Consider the following 16,301-nt stretch of genomic DNA (forward strand, 5'->3'; position numbering starts at 1 on the left):
CATGACAGGCATGAGCCACCACGCCTGGCCCAGCTGTAACATTACCACCCGCTTCTGGTTTCTTTTCCTCTCCACACTTTGCCCAGCACGTAGGTAGATGAGTTTAACTATGTGCCTGAAAATCTCAGTTGATAGTGTCTCAACGTCTGGGTTTACACACTTAAGTTTTAAATGTCCTGTGTCAGCTCATATTGCTAGGTCTATGGCACGTAGACCCAGCCCACATACCAACAATTCAGCCTACTTTTGCATTTTATTTAAAAATACTGTAGTCCATTTTATGGACCATTTGTGTGGACCATAATAAATATTTTTTTTACTTGAGGAGTCTGCATTCACCTTAGCTGTCACTTCCTAACCCTGCAGCAGGGATTCAGGGACTGCAGTGAAGGTGGACGTGGAGCTGGATTGGGCACTGGGAGGTGTGCAGTGATCACCTGAGAGGGCAGTCACACAGAGGAACAGACATGGCCAGAAGGACAGGGAACACAGGTGCAGGGGAACAGAGGGGCAGGGACATAGGGGACAGAGGGACAGAGACATGGGGGACAGCGGGACAGAGGCACAGGAGACAGAGGCATGGGGCAGCGGAAGGACAGAGGCACAGGAGACAGGCATGGAGCAATGGAAGGACAGAGTCACAGGAGACAGAGGCATGGGGCAGCGGAAGGACAGAGGCACAGGAGACAGGCATGGGGCAGTGGAAGGACAGAGGCACAGGAGACAGGCATGGAGCAGCGGAAGGACAGAGGCACAGGAGACAGGCATGGGGCAGCGGAAGGACAGAGGCACAGGAGACAGAGGCATGGGGCAGCAGAAGGACAGAGGCACAGGAGACAGAGGCATGGGGCAGCGGAAGGACAGAGGCACAGGAGACAGGCATGGGGCAGCGGAAGGACAGAGTCACAGGAGACAGAGGCATGGGGCAGCGGAAGGACAGAGGCACAGGAGACAGAGGCATGGGGCAGCGGAAGGACAGAGGCACAGGAGACAGAGGCATGGGGCAGCGGAAGGACAGAGGCACAGGAGACAGAGGCATGGGGCAGCGGAAGGACAGAGGAACAGGAGACAGGCATGGAGCAGCGGAAGGACAGAGGCACAGGAGACAGAGGCATGGGGCAGCGGAAGGACAGAGGCACAGGAGACAGGCATGGGGCAGCAGAAGGACAGAGGAACAGGAGACAGGCATGGGGCAGCGGAAGGACAGAGGCACAGGAGACAGAGGCATGGGGCAGCGGAAGGACAGAGGCACAGGAGACAGAGGCATGGGGCAGCAGAAGGACAGAGGCACAGGAGACAGGCATGGGGCAGCAGAAGGACAGAGGAACAGGAGACAGGCATGGGGCAGCGGAAGGACAGAGGCACAGGAGACAGGCATGGGACGGCGGAAGGACAGAGGCACAGGAGACAGAGGCAGGAGAGAGACACAGGGCTGGTGAGAGATACAGGTGCTGACACACATCTCGGCCCCGTGCTGTGGTTACTAAATTACAGTAGCTGCCGTGTGAGGCGCGTGGGGCCTGTTCAGCTCTTGCTTTGCCTCTTGGGCAACAGTAGCGGTACCCGCTGCGTCTCGGCTCAGGAGCCTGCCGTGTCCGGCACCTAGGGACACCAGCAGCTGCTGCCCAGGGCCAAGACCCCAGCCCTGCTCGGGGCTGCGAAGTGATGAGTGCCTGTCCTGTCCTTTCTGTTTGTGAGCTGGGATGATCACAGAAGGAAGTCTTTCCGTCTCCTGGTGTTGGGTGCCGGAGGGGCCGCCCACTAGACAGGCAGGGTGACCTCAGGAGGCGAGTGCATTCCCTGCCTCCTTCCACCGATGGTCAGTTTGCTCACGTCCCTGTGAGCTCATGGAGTGCTGTTGGTGTGCTCTGTGGTGGTGACCGCTTTCTTCCTGTCTGCATGACAGGCTGTCCTGGGCTCGTCCAGTCACCTTCTGCCCCAGACCTGGACTCGCTTTTCTCCCAAGAAGCCCTGATTTCTTTTAGTGGAAACTGGCTTCAGGCCATGACGGAGTCGCGGCTGGTGCTCATTCACAGAGTCGTTGCTTCTAGGCTTCTTCAGTAAGCAGAGGCTCACCTGGGGACTTTTTATTTAAACGTTTGTTCATGTGGTTGCTTCTGATCCACACTCAGGACTGCAGATGACTTTTCCTACTTGAGCTTGTCTGTATTACAGCCGTGTGTCCCTTCTGCTCTGGTTCTCAAGGGTGCGGGTGATGATAGCATTAGAACACCCACTCTGACGTGTTAGCCCAATCCCAGGTCACCTACAGCACAGGCTCAGAGTGATGAAACAAATGCTGTCTCCGCCAGCGTAATTACTCTGAGTAGTGAAAAAGGAAAGCAGGGCGGTCATACGTTCTCCCCCCATTTAAAAAAGTAGTTTGGCCTTGCCTCTGTTTTCCAGGCACATGGCCAGGCCTCCCCTGTCGCTTTGTTTGGTCCTGGCCTTGCGTTCCCCAGCAGCCCCTGCTCATCTCCAGGGCTTCTGTTGTTTGAATGTCTTCAGTGTGTCACTCCACTTTCTTCTGGCGTGGATTGTTAGTGTCAAACACACCGATGATAAGCCAGTCTTCTTGGCCTTATAAGTTACTTACTGTTTTGCCTGGATTCCCAAACAAAGGCCATTTTTTTCTTTTGTTTTAGAGCCCAGTAATTTTGCTAAAATTTGTCTGGGTGTTGTGGGTCATCCGTGGTCAGTGTTCTCATATATGAGGCTCAGTGTTTTCAGTAAGTACTTTCTAATCTTTTTATAATTTCAGGGAAAATGTTCTTGAATTGTAGCGCTAAGCATTTGCTCTGTTCCTTGTATTTGGTTTTAGACTCCTCGGGAACTATTATTACCCACATCATTGGAGTTGAGTCCCCTGTGGAGTTGGGTCCTCCGGGGAGTTAGGTCTTCAGCAATGCGGGTCACTTTCTCTTGGTCCTTTTTATCTGTACTTCTTTTTTTTTTTTGAGACGGAGTTTCGCTCTCATTACCCAGCCTGGAGTGCAATGGCGCGATCTCAGCTCACCGCAACCTCCGCCTCCCGGGTTCAGGCAATTCTCCTGCCTCAGCCTCTTGAGTAGCTGGGATTACAGGCACGCGCCACCGTGCCCAGCTAATTTTTGTATTTTTAGTAGAGACGGGGTTTCACCATGTTGACCAGGATGGTCTCGATCTCTTGACCTCGTGATCCACCCACCTCGGCCTCCCAAAGTGCTGGGATTACAGGCTTCTTTTTTTCAATTGTAAAAATGATCTTCCTTTTTCAGCGTCTCCTCCTCTGAAATCATTGCAGTCATGTGTCACATGATGACGGCGATGAGGTCTGAGCAATGCAGCATTAGGCGGTCGCATCCTTGTGTGACATTACAGGGTGCACATTTGCAGACCTGGGTGGCGTGGCCTATTGCATGCCTAGCGGGATGGCACAGCCCATGGCTTCTGGGACACAAACCTGGATAGCATGTGAGTGTACTGAGTGTGGTAGGCAACTGTGACAGCATGGTGAGGCTTTGTCCAAACACACCGAAGCCTAGAAAAGGTGCAGTGGGAATGCGCTGCTGCAGTCCTGTGGGACCGCTGTCACGTATGTGGCCTGTCGTTGGCTGAGACGTTAATGCAGAGTGTGGCGTCTTTATCTCCCTCATGTGCCTTCTAGTTCAGTAATTTCCAGAATGTTTTTCTTTTGTTTCTAATTCTCGAGTGTCATTTCCTCATTTCTAAGTTTTCCTAATTCTCATTTGTGGTCTTTCATGTTTTGTTTGATTTCTTAATATCCTTTAGCCTATTTTGAAGTCAATAGTCACACTTAAAAATTTTTTTTATTTATTCATTTTGAGACAAGGTCTTGCTCTCTTGCTCAGGCTGGAGTGGAGTGGTGCAATCATAGCTCACTGCAGACTCGCACTCTTGAGCTTAAGCGGTCCTCCCACCCCAGCCTCCCAAAGTGCCGGGATTGCAGACATAGGCCAGCACACCTGGCTTAACATTTTGTTTTAGAGAGGTTCTCGCTCTGTTCCCCGGGCCGAAGTGCAGAGGTGTGATCACGACTGCAGCCTCAGGCTCCTGGATTTAAGCAATCCTCCCACCTCAGCCTCTCAACTAACTGGGACTATCGGCACATGCACCGTACCTGGTTAATTTTTAAGGTTTTTTTTGGAGAGATGGGAGTCTTACTGTGTTGCCCAGGCTAGTCCCAAACTCTTGACCTCAAGTGATCCTCCTGCCTCGGCCTCCTAAAGTGCTGTGATGACAGGTGTGAGCCACTGTGCTAGGCCAGCTTTGAGAATCTTGATGTTTGAGGAAGTAAGATTTCATGAGAGCTAGCTAATTCTTATGTCTGCCCTAAGGTCTTTTGACAGAGGACACCTCTTCATTGTCTAATCCTGAGTGAGCATCACAAGCATGAATTTTAAATAGTAATGTGTCTTCTAACATGTTTTCACGTAGGAGATGAGACTTTTTAAAGGTGCTTGGAAAGAAAATAGCGGCTATAAAGATGTAGCCACCAGAGGAGCTATTGGTCTTAATTTCCACTGTCAAGTTCCGCCTCTCTGAGTTGTTGTTGTTGAACTGTTTCGCAAATGGCTGAGTCCATGAGGACAATATCAAACATTTTTATATAAATAATAAATACTGAAAAATCATATATATACTTTTGATAATGTGATTTACAAACATACAAATCAGGTCCTTTGTAAGAAAAGTTTTTAGGACCAAAACTAACCCAAAGTAACCAGATTAAATATATGCCATAAAACTTTATCTTTTTTTCCTCCCCAGGTTCACGTCCATTTCTCAATGTGAGAGCTTTACATCATTAAGATGAGTTGAATATAGATTTCAATTAATGTCCTTCCTAAGTGATAAGGATGTAGACTTATAAGCAGGACAAGACTAATCATCTTAGCATTTTACTGCGGGTCCCATCGGTAAGGCCTAGAGAGCTGTTCCGTGTCTCCGTTACTTGGAACTTTCTGACTCTGTCTTTCTTTTTGATTAAGACTCCAGGGTATTCAGAACTGAGAAAGGTGGCAATGAAGCCTTTGCACAGGCAATATGGAGGCATTTTATTTAAAGTTGGTTGCTACTCAGACACCTATTGCTTATCCCATTTTAATAATGATCAACCCTGGTCATCTTGCTAGAGCTCCTACTTTAATAATTTCTGTTTAAGTGGGATTAAGCCAGATTTAGAAAAAAATCTTTGGAAAGATGTTTAGTTATGTATTTTGCATTTAAACTAATATATTACCTAACATATTTATTAATCTGCTTTTCACATTAGCTTATTTTATATAAAATAAAATGTTTGTTTATGCCTAAAAGTGGTGAACACTATTCAGCATGAATAAAGGAGGTGACTTTAAAAACATGCACACAGCACATAAAGGAGGTGACTTTAACAACGTGCACACAGCACATAAAGGAGGTGACTTTAACAACGTGCACACAGCACATAAAGGAGGTGACTTTACGTACTTCCTGTGGCAAGCATAGATAAAGAAATCGTTATCGAGCTTCCGGTGAGCAGAGAATACATCAGTATTTCACAAACTCTGGATTGGAGACAGCCCTGAAACTCACCATTCATATTCTATTAGACATCTTCAGTAGCAGAGATCTGTATAGAAGTCGTGAAATAATCACTCCTTCCCTTGGGAAAGTGAGGGCCTCGGCTTTGAATGACATGCCGTGTAGATGTGTAGATGTCCTTGTGTCAGTGAGAGTGCTTTCCCTGCTGGTGCCCATGGTCTTAGCTGTGCAGGGTCTATAATTACTTGTGAAACAGAGTCTGTCTCAGCTCAAGTAGTGACAAGGCGGGTCTATTTGGAGAACAGTGTGTCCCTTCCTTTCTAAACTGGCCCTTTGATGTTCAACAGTCAGGCCAGTGGCCTATTTTTAAAAACAAACGATATGCATTAATAGTATCCATATCAGGTCAGGTTTAAAGAACACCCGGTATGTATGGAAATGTGAGTCTCCATAATTGATTAATTAGGGGGAGATTATGTGCATATTCAAGTAACTTAGTATACAAATCCTTTTTAAAGAAGTTTTCCCAGATTTATAAAATTAGACTATGTATGGTTCTCAGGAGCACTTCCGTGACTCTTGGGTGGGATTGCCACATTTTGTTGATTAAGTAAATATTGATGTGCTAAGAAGTCGTTGTTTTTTGTGCAGCAGAAAAAGACAGTGAGATTTACTAACCACTCTTTCTCTCTTTTTGCCAGACTTAGAAATGGCTGTTGCATATTGGAAATTAGTGTTATCTGGAAGGTTTAAGTTTTTAGATCTCTGGAACACATTCTTACTGGTGAGTGTCCTCCTGCATCTCGCTCTGTGCCCACTGTGGAGGGAGGCGGTAGCTGTGAGGCTGCATGTCATCATCCCACATGCGTGGAGGTGGTGTTCAGCAGGCGAGCGTCCCACACAGATCCGCAGGTCCTCTTGGTCCTGGAGACTGCCACCCCAACAGCCCCGTGTTGTCTCCTCCGAGGACCCGGGCGGTAATGCTGTCTTCACTGAGAACTGAATCCTCGACAGGGTGCCAGTACCACACTTCTGTAGACTGGTTTGCTGCCCAGCCACTGCCTGTGTCCATGGTCTGAGGCCATTTCTAAGTGTGTCTTACCATGCTAAGGAGGAAAGGAGGCCTTCGTGGGCCTCCAGAGAGACACTTTGCTGGTGTGGGGCAGGGCTGCGTCATACCAACCCGTCTTGCTGGCAGCAGGTGCAGCTTTGGGTTGTTGGAAGTGAGTGGCCCAGGCCCAGTGATGGCAGAGATGCCCAGACCTCTTGCCGTTCTGTCCACAAAAGTGAAAGAAGTGGCCCTCCACCGCCCAACCCACGGCTGGGCCACGACCCGCACTGCCTATATTCAGCTGACACCGGGTGACATGGACTTTGCCACTTACGAGTCCTGTGGCCTTGGGCAGGTCACTTCTACATGCCTCTGTTTCCTCATCTGAGATTGGCAGCCAGAGAGCATGGCAGGTGGAGGGTGGAGCTCTATGTGGAAGGTGATGTCACTCAGTCTGCGGGTTTGCCACAGGGAGGCATCTTCGCAGCTGTGTGTTTCATTACATCATGTGCTGCTTTGCTTCTCTGGAAATGTCCAGAGGTCTGTGATGCTGTCCCTGCAGCCCCCTTACAACTTACCTGAGGTCAAACCTAAATCACAGATGCTTCCCAGAGAACCTCACGCTCTTGTGCGCAGAGATGGGGGTGAAGGTGCTCACAGCGTAGTCGTAACGGCAGGACTCTGGAAAAGCCAGTGACCATCCTTAAGAGAACGGACTTAAAAATCAGAACATCGGTGCAATGGAGCACAGCTTCAGAGCCATGCAAACAAACGCAGATTCACACACTCAGCCTGGATATGTTTCAAACATAATGCTGAATGGGAAAAAAACAAGTTGCAGAAAACTACATTTAATTTGGTAGCATTAATGTTATAAAATACAAGACAAGCTTATGAGCTGTTCATGAATATATGTATTTAGATGCAGCTAATGGACAGGTAACAAGATTAAAATTAACAGAAACAGGAGTTTATCATTGTAATATTTAAAAAATTTTTTTTAATAAGTCTGCTTTCTATATTTGGACCTTGGCATTGTTGTAGCACTTCACATTTATACAGAACGCTATTACTTTTAACTTCTAACAATTTTATTATTGTACTTATTCCTGATCAAATATCATTAACTGAACATCACTCGTTAATTGAAGACACTAGACGCTAGACTATAAGAGAGTTAAGCTCTGTATCTTAAATCCGGTGGGGTTTTTGGGTTTTTTTTTTTCTCTTATGTATTAGGAACATCACAAAAGATCAATTCCAAGGGACACCTGGAATCTCCTGCTGGACTTTGGAAACATGATTGCAGATGATATGTCTAACTACGATGAAGAAGGTACTGGAAATTGTGCTTCAGATGATTGACCGAAATGCTTACACCTGAGAACGTTCACTTTTCCTGCCTCTAGAGTGGTGACCCATCACTGAGATGGGGTGGTGATAATACTATACCCTTCCTTATTATTTTCTGTAAATCATACAAAAGAAGAATAGGGCTTTATATTTAGTTTAAATCAAGAAGTCCTCTAAGCCAAAGCATTTCAAAATTGAATGTGGCCCCCAAGGTAGAGCCATGGAGTTAGGTATTTGGAAACCACCACTCCCAAATTCTCAATCCCACACGATGCCTTAGGTCAGTTCTGCATTGCACTACGTAGGTTTACTTGGAGATTCCAACTCCCATCCACTTGCATAAATATATCTCTACATACTTGTCTTCCTCTGTGTTTAGGACGCTGCATCAGAGGGCCTTTGGAGCCTGCTGTGTGCTGGGCACACTGCCATGTTAGGGAAGGGATGGTCTCTGAGTGGAAGGCCTCCCCTCTAGACCCCGCCCACTTTGCTTCCTCACTGCCCCCTCTGCAGGCAGTGATCTGTTTTCAGTACTGGCACGGTGCCTTGTGACAGGTGGTTTACGTGTCTGTCTTCCTGTTTTAGCTTATATTTCTCTTTGTGTCCTCTACAGTTAGCACCATCCGTAGATCAGAGGCACCCAGTAAATGCTTGTCATATGAAAGAAGGGATCGTTGAATATCGACAGAAACACAGCTTCCAAGAGCCTTCCAGGCAGCAGTGCAGGAGCTCACAGGGCACTCAGGGCTGCCGGTGGGGAGAGGCAGGGAGGGTCCTACTTGGGAAGATGGGCAGGAGGCAGCAACCCCCCCGCTGCCAAGAATGCCGATGACTGGAGGAACGTGCTTCCTACTCTCCTGCTCCATGTGGGTCCATTTAGCTCCCTTCCTGAGCCGCTGATGTGACTTCGTGGAGCACTCACCGAGGAGTGGGTCCACTGTGAGCCCACGGGCCCCTGGGCATAACAGCACGCACACACCAGGGCTCCTGACCTGCCCTTGCTAGGGTGACTTGGGCTGGTTCATTCTGTGAAACATGAACGGTATGGGTCTCAAATCATTTGGGTTCTTTAGATGTAAATGTTGGATTGATATGTGGCACAATGCTTTGAAGATACAAGCTGTGCTCTAACGGGTTTTCTGTTTGTTTGCTTTCCTTTAGGAGCTTGGCCCGTTCTTATAGATGATTTTGTAGAATATGCCCGGCCAGTAGTCACAGGTGGAAAGCGCAGCCCTTTCTAGGCAGCAGGTTAAGCTGGAGTAAGATTATGAAATGATTTGCATCCTGCCAGGAGATTTTGGTCGTTCCTGGGTGCATTGTTACTGATTCCAGAAGTCATTCTTGACCAGCCGTGAAACCAGAAGAGTTACCCTGTTCTGCTGGAGGACAGCAGCGGCTGCCTTGTGGACATCGCAGGAAGTTCCTCAGGACGCAGCTACTTTGGATGTTTGAGATTTGTCATCATAGCTGTTGCGTTAGGAGATTTCTGCATGATTTTTTAATATTCACAAAACAGTAGGGTGGAGCTGAAGCGCCGCCTGTGGGAGCGCAGAGCGTGCTGCAGAGCTCGCCCGCTGAGTGACGCTGCCGCCGCACTGGAGACGTGGCGTGTGTCCTATGCAGGACGCTGTGTTTCATGCACATCAAAGCTGTTAAGAATGTGCCCTAAAGAAGATGATCTTGTCATAGAGTCTAATGTTTTTTAAAATTGGTGCCAGGAATTCAAGATTTATATTTTTGAATTATCGAATATCTAGATTTATCAGCTCTGTTTTTGTTTTCATTTTCTCTAGACATTCATCTGAAAATCATTTCATGGTTCTCAGTCCCCATGTAGCTTTGCACAGCAACAGCACACGTGTCACGATTCCAGCAGAGTTTGTCTCACAGTTTATATGTCAGTGGGCCTCTTTTACTTCATTCAATAATGTTACTTGAACTGCCCGAGAAGTTTCATAAAGTACATTTTTTTAATATTCTTTAATTACATTTAAAAAGGCATTTTTCCATGAAAAACATTTATGAGTGATGAATAGTAAATTCTCAAATCGAATGAGCTGGTTTCCACCCTCGTGTGGTGCCCATCGCACCCAGCATCCAGACCTCTGTGTAGACGTGCACATTTGGAAGCTCAAATGTACGTCGTTGTCCGAAAAAACCCAGTCCCAAAACCTTCAACTGATAGGTGAGCTGAAGGCTGTCTTTGAGCCATGTTATCATCTGTTGTTCGTGTCTGCCTGGTGAAAGAGGACCCGTGAGTGCCGCCGAGGCGTGGAGGGCTGGTGTCGAGTTGTGGACATCACTGTGTTGACCCTACCTCACGTGTGCGGAGACCCTCGTGCCTTGCTGCCCCCCTGCAGTACCGTGCAGGATACGGACCAGCTGGAGCTGCTCCCCAGGAGAGAGGAGAGTCACTTGCCGCAGACAACCTAGCTGCAGTGTGAGAGCACGGCCCAGACGCACAGCTGGGTTGGCTTCAGGAACATCTGATGGCTGAGGTTCGTGTGACAAACTATCAATACTTCTCAGCAGAGATCATCCCAGAGGGCAGCAGGGACAGGACTGGAAGGGACCTGCAGCCCGGAGATCTGCCTGGTCCCAGCTGGCCCAACTGGTCAAGTGATGGACAAGTCACAGGCCTTCCCGAGGCTCTGCTTCCAAATCTCTAACAGGAAACTGGGCCATGTCTGCCTTTAGAAGGCTTCGATTCTCAGAGAGCATTTGTTTAATACAAAATACTGGCTTTCATAAAAACCTCAAAAATATTAAAGCACCTTCTAGGCTTCCTGGATTCTTGACATGTAATTGTTCTGTTCAGAAGAGTTTGTAAAATTCAGATAATTCTATATAAATGATGGAGATCTGCAGTGCTTTTTTGTTTTTGAGATTTAAAGTTCTAAGGGATTGTCAATAGATAGCAAAATACTAATCACTGGACAAAAGCTTTTCAGTTGTGGGTTTTTTTCTTCTGTTGTATACATTTGAGTCCTGCATGTTGTGAAATGCTAACAGAAGCATTAAATTGGTTTCTCTTGGGTGTGGTGTCCTTTCAGTTCTCCTTGGCTGCAGGGATGCCTGCCTACAGGTGTCAGCATCTGGGTTCTTGTCCTGGGATGACAGGACAGCCCGGCCTAGCAACTGGCAGGCAGGAACAGCCCCGGCTAGCAACCAGCAGGTAAGAACAGCCTCTGCTATAGCAACCAGCAGGTAAGAACAGCCCCGACTAGCAACCAGCAGGCACAGAACAGCCCCGGCTAGTAACCAGCAGGTAAGAACAACCCCGGCTATAGCAACCAACAGGCCAGAACTGCCCTGGCTAGCAACCAGCAGGGAAGAACAGCCCCGGCTAGCAACCAGCAGGCAAGAACAGCCCCGGCTAGCAACCAGCAGGGAAGAACAACCCCGGCTAGCAACCAGCAGGCACAGAACAGCCCCGGTTAGCAACCAGCAGGCAAGAACAGCCCAGCCTAGCAACCGGCAGGCACAGAACAGCCCCGCCTAGCAACCGGCAGGCACAGAACAGCCCCGCCTAGCAACCGGCAGGCACAGAACAGCCCCGGCCTAGTAACCGGCAGGCAGGAACAGCCCAGGCCTAGTAACCGGCAGGCAGGAACAGCCCAGCCTGGCAACCGGCGGGCACGGAACAGCCCAGCCTGGCAACCGGCGGGCACGGAACAGCCCAGCCTGGCAACCGGCGGGCACGGAACAGCCCAGCCTGGCAACCGGCGGGCACGGAACAGCCCAGCCTGGCAACCGGCGGGCACGGAACAGCCCAGCCTGGCAACCGGCGGGCACGGAACAGCCCCGCCTGGCAACCGGCGGGCACGGAACAGCCCCGCCTGGCAACCGGCGGGCACGGAACAGCCCCGCCTGGCAACCGGCGGGCACGGAACAGCCCATCCTGGCAACCGGCGGGCACGGAACAGCCCCGCCTGGCAACCGGCGGGCACGGAACAGCCCTGCCTGGCAACCAGTAGGCAAGCCCTTGCCCCCTGTGTGTGGCCTGCCAGCCCTGGCTGGGTAACCGGGTCCTCAGCCAACTCTGTCATGGCGTTCCCTCTCAGTGGTGCACTGTGCCTGATGTAGCTCTGGTGAGGAATTAAGAGATCCCTCGACAGTCAGGATTTATGGGGGTGTTGGGGGGGGACGTGTGCCGGCACGCACTGCTGCAAACTCCCTTATCAGAGGCAAATGCAGGGCCAAGCACGGGGGTCCGAGGAACATGAGACACCTGCACCTTCACCGTGCACCTGCCAGGCGTTCCCTAGTCGACATCGTCAGCTCCTCTTCGTGACGTACATGTCATTGTAGTATTTCAGCTTAATAAAAGTTTATATCCATTTTAGACTTCAGGTTTCATGGGGCCAGGGGCAAACTGTCTTCTGACATTTGTTGCTACGTCCACAGTTCCTAGTACAAAACAAGGCTCTGCAAATATTTACTGAATAAACTAATTAGCGAACCTTATCCCATCCTGTTTGCTGAAGGAGCCAGATAGTGCTCTCAGCAAAGGTTTCTGCCACCTGAGAATCAACTGAAGTGCTGAGCAGGGCTCTGATATTTCCCAAAACAACACACCTTGGCCCCGCAGTGCAGTTCTGCCTAAAATGGTGGGCGTTTGAACGCAGGGCCACCCCTCATGTCCGTCTTGCTTGGATAGGGAAGCTGTGTGCATGCTGGTGGTTTTGGTTTTTGGTTTTTTGGGGTTTTTTTGAGATGGAGTCTTGCTCTGTCACCAGGCTGGAGTGCAGTAGGGCAATCTCAGCTCACTTCAACCTCCGCCTCCTGGTTTAAGCGATTCTCTTGCCCCAGCCTCTCGAGTATCTGGGACTACAGGCGAGTGCCACCACACCAGCTAATTTTTATATTTTTAGTAGAGACAGGGTTTCACCATGTTGGCCAGGATGTTCTCAATCTCTTGACCTCATGATCCACCCGTCTCGGCCTCCCAAAGTGCTGGGATTACAGGTATGAGCCACTGCACTGGCTTTTTTTTTTTTTTTTGAGCCAATGTTTTGCTCTTGTTGCTCAGGCTGGAGTGCAATGGCATGATCTCGTCTCACTGCAACCTCCGCCTCCTGAGTTCAAGCAGTTCTCCTGTCTCAGTCTCCCGAGTAGCTGGGATTACAGGTGCATGCCATCACCCCCGGCTAATTTTTGTATTTTTAGTAGAGACGGTTTTATCTCATTGGCAGCCTGGTCTCGAACTCCTGACCTCAGGTGATCCAGCTGCCTTGGCCTCCCATAGTGCTGGGAGTGAAGGACCATTTGTTTCTCAGGATCGTGCTAGCTGGCATGATTTTGCTGATGGCTGGCTCCACCAGCAGACAGTCGAGAGTAAGCTTAGCTCACTGCTTCAGAAGCTCTGTTTTAACAAGTGCTGGTATAACACCAGTTACTTAAATGCTTCCTACTCCTATCTTGCTGTACACTACAAGAGTTTTATTTTTATCAGATGCATTTCTTATGTCCAGGTGTAACTCCCTTTGCTTCCCCTAGGTCTGATGGAAGCCAGGCCCCAAGGAGGGAGATGGGAGAGACAGCCCCACTGGGCACCCGGCCTCTACAGAGACCTGTCCAGGGGTGGGGGTCGGGAAATGGACTGTTCTCCGAATTTATTTCAAACCAGGAGCCCTGACTGTATGCATTCTGCCTTACCCCTGCCTCTTCATATTTTTGAATATTCTTTTCATGAGCTGGCAGGGACGCTGTAAATAGTTGAGCTGACCGAGGGCCAGATTGGAGGTTCCAGCGAAGCCTGCACTCTGCTGACGACTTTCTCCCTCACGATGCGGTTCAGTTATTTGAGAGCCGTTAAACACTGCATGCTGAGGAAACACCATCATTTTTCACACAGGAGCTATATAAACTTTGTTCCCTTTACACTGCATTTTTTTTTAAAGTTTTCTATCAAAAACACATAATCGGAAAGTTTTCTAAAAGATAAAACTGCATGTCACAGATTAATCTCAACATTATTTTGAGTGCAGGAAGCCAGACGCTGAAGGCCACACATTGTATTTGAAACGTCCAGGGAAGGCAAAACTACAGAGACAGCAGATGGGTTGTTGCCTAAGGGGTGAGGGCACGCCCTCACCACACACGGGGAAGTGCCACTCCCCTTCCAGGGACAGCGAGAGGAGCCCTGCTCTGTCAACGCTCTGAAGGTGCTCTGAGTGCTGGGAGAAGCCAGCAGGCTCCTTTGCTGAGGAGCTGGTGCTTGTCCAGACGCAGAAGGAAGCTGACACCTCCCACGTGGGGGACAGAAAGTTCCTCTCATTGGTGCCACCTGCAGAGACAGACAACGCCTGGCCATCAGAGGACGCTCCGACAGTGACACAATGACCACTATAAAAGTCAGGCAGACCACGGCAGGCAGCAGAAGGCCAGGAGACTCTGCAGCTGTAGGGTAAGAGGAGCTGGCTCCTGAGATGGAGAAGTTCAAGGCTGCGATGCTGCTGGGGAGCGTTGGTGATGCGCTTGGCTACAGAAACGTCTGCCAGGAGAACAGCGCTGCAGGCATGAAGATTCAGGAGGAGCTGCGCCGTTCCGGGGGCCTGGACCACCTTGTACTCTCGCCAGGAGAATGGCCTGTGAGTGACAACACCATCATGCACATGGTGACCGCCCAGGCCCTCACCACAGGTAGGACTGGGCCCCGCCGCGCACTGCTGTGCGGGCAGAGGGTGGAGGGAACGCTGTGGCTGCTCACGTTCCCAGTAACCCCCCGGGAGTTTTGAAGGCAGTGTGGTCCTTCAGCCGGTAGTGTTACCTGATGCCGCTGCTAAAAGTGGCAATTTAATAGACACCGGTGTCCCTCAGATTTGATACGTGGCAGATCGTGTTTCTCCTGTGGTTTCTCTGGGGGTGACAGCATTACTTTGCAGGTTACTAAGATTCAATTTTTAAATGTGTCTTTTCACTTGTATTTGTAAAGCGCTGACTAAGCCTAGCATTGCTAATAGAGTTAAAGCCAATTAAGCCTCTCTCCGCCGCGGTGGTGGGAGTAAGCTGAGGGCTCACTTCTGCAGAGATCAAGCCTTTTTGTTCCGAATTCATTACAAAGGGATGTAAAATAAGCCAGTTTGAAATGTGGACCCATTAATACTGTTTGGGGATTAGTTCTAAATTCCAACGAATTAAGGTTAGAATATCATCTCCCAGAATGGTTCAGCTTGGAGAGTTGCCCGTACGCAAATGTGTTCTAAGAAAATGACGTAAACTTGATTGGACGAGATTGGAGACAAAGCTTCTTAAAATATCTTTAAGTAGCAAATTGATCTTAGGATCAAGCTTTTGCATGAGTGTCAGGGAAAGAGCAGGTACACAGACACACAGCCCAACTTCCCTACGAACTGTTCAAAACCCCGTGGGTGCTGTTTATCATGACAGAGTTCAAATCTGAGGGCTGCGGCCAGGTCGATGGAATTTCACTTGTGCGTCCACTCCACCGTTCCGTTCGTCTGCTGTGGACGCGCCCAGTTTAGTTATGTGCTCACGGCGAAGGAATGTCATCAAGCCTGTGGCCGGTCCCTAAATAACGGCAGAGCTGAAGTGCCGGTGATAAGATAAGGCTCCCCGGCTTTCTGGAGACCAGGAGGCGTTGAAGAGCTCCTGCTTCTGCTTTTCCAGCCGGCCTCTCGCGTGCCCTTAGGACCAGCGGCCCCACGCTGTGTCCCCGTAGCTCAGAGCAGACGCACCCCACACACAGATGCCCGTGGGAGAGCATGCGCTCGGAACAAGGCTCTGGCTTGTTTTCACCTTAGACAGTGGGTGCTCACTCTTGAGTGTGGCTTCCTCTGGGCATCTGATGCCGTGTGTGCACTCACACCAGCTCCACGTGTCCCATCTCCGGTGGTACTTGGTGGGCATTTTGTGAATGGCAATGTCTGTGGCTGTGGGTCTGGTCCTGCTGGGTCCACATGGAGGGCAGTAGCGCAGGACACTCCACAAACACGCCGATGGAGGTCGGCCCGACAGGACACGAAACTCACACAGTGAAAGGGTTACAGACGTTCCAGAGCTGCTTTTAAGGAGGAAAGTGAGTTTGCTCCAAGCTTTCACAGTCCTCAGCTGTGGACGAGGAGGGTTCATTGTGCTGCCGCAGCATCTAGTTTATGGGTCATGAAAAACAGGCCTCCGGGATCACCCCTGGAATCACTTGCCCCTCTAGAAACCAAAGCAAGCATGTTTTTTTTCAACTCACTAAAAATCAGTTGAAATTTCTCTTAAGTTTAGCTTTTCTCTGTAAATAACGAATCGTAGCCTATGGAGCGGGGCTTTGGGCTGTGTTAACAATGGTGAGGGCTGGGCACAGTGGCTCGTGTCTGCAATCCCAGCACTGTGGGAGGCTGAGATGGGCAGATGGCCTGAG

The 16,301-nt window shown here is 49.6% G+C and overlaps 2 protein-coding genes across 3 annotated transcripts in view; both read left to right on the forward strand.

The window, feature by feature from the left end:
* The window catches only part of DCUN1D2 (defective in cullin neddylation 1 domain containing 2), a 32,932-nt gene extending 21,968 nt beyond the window's left edge, over positions 1 to 10,964 (forward strand). For both annotated transcript variants that reach the window (XM_064361825.1, XM_064361827.1), the window contains exons 5-7: positions 6,225 to 6,307; positions 7,814 to 7,910; positions 9,089 to 10,964. In XM_064361825.1, the coding sequence (XP_064217895.1) occupies positions 6,225 to 6,307; positions 7,814 to 7,910; positions 9,089 to 9,168 (260 nt within the window). In that variant the 3' untranslated portion in view covers positions 9,169 to 10,964. The remainder of the gene's footprint in view (positions 1 to 6,224; positions 6,308 to 7,813; positions 7,911 to 9,088) is intronic.
* A 1,106-nt stretch (positions 10,965 to 12,070) lies between these two features.
* ADPRHL1 (ADP-ribosylhydrolase like 1) overlaps positions 12,071 to 16,301 on the forward strand; it is a 55,129-nt gene continuing 50,898 nt past the window's right edge. Inside the window, exon 1 of the mRNA XM_064361828.1 lies at positions 12,071 to 14,572. Coding sequence (XP_064217898.1) covers positions 14,359 to 14,572 — 214 coding nt within the window. The 5' untranslated portion in view covers positions 12,071 to 14,358. The remainder of the gene's footprint in view (positions 14,573 to 16,301) is intronic.

Source organism: Aotus nancymaae, unplaced genomic scaffold (assembly GCF_030222135.1).
Source record: "Aotus nancymaae isolate 86718 unplaced genomic scaffold, 86718_ANA_hifiasm-v0.15.2.pri h1tg000044l, whole genome shotgun sequence".
In the NCBI taxonomy this organism is placed as follows: Eukaryota; Metazoa; Chordata; class Mammalia; order Primates; family Aotidae; genus Aotus; species Aotus nancymaae.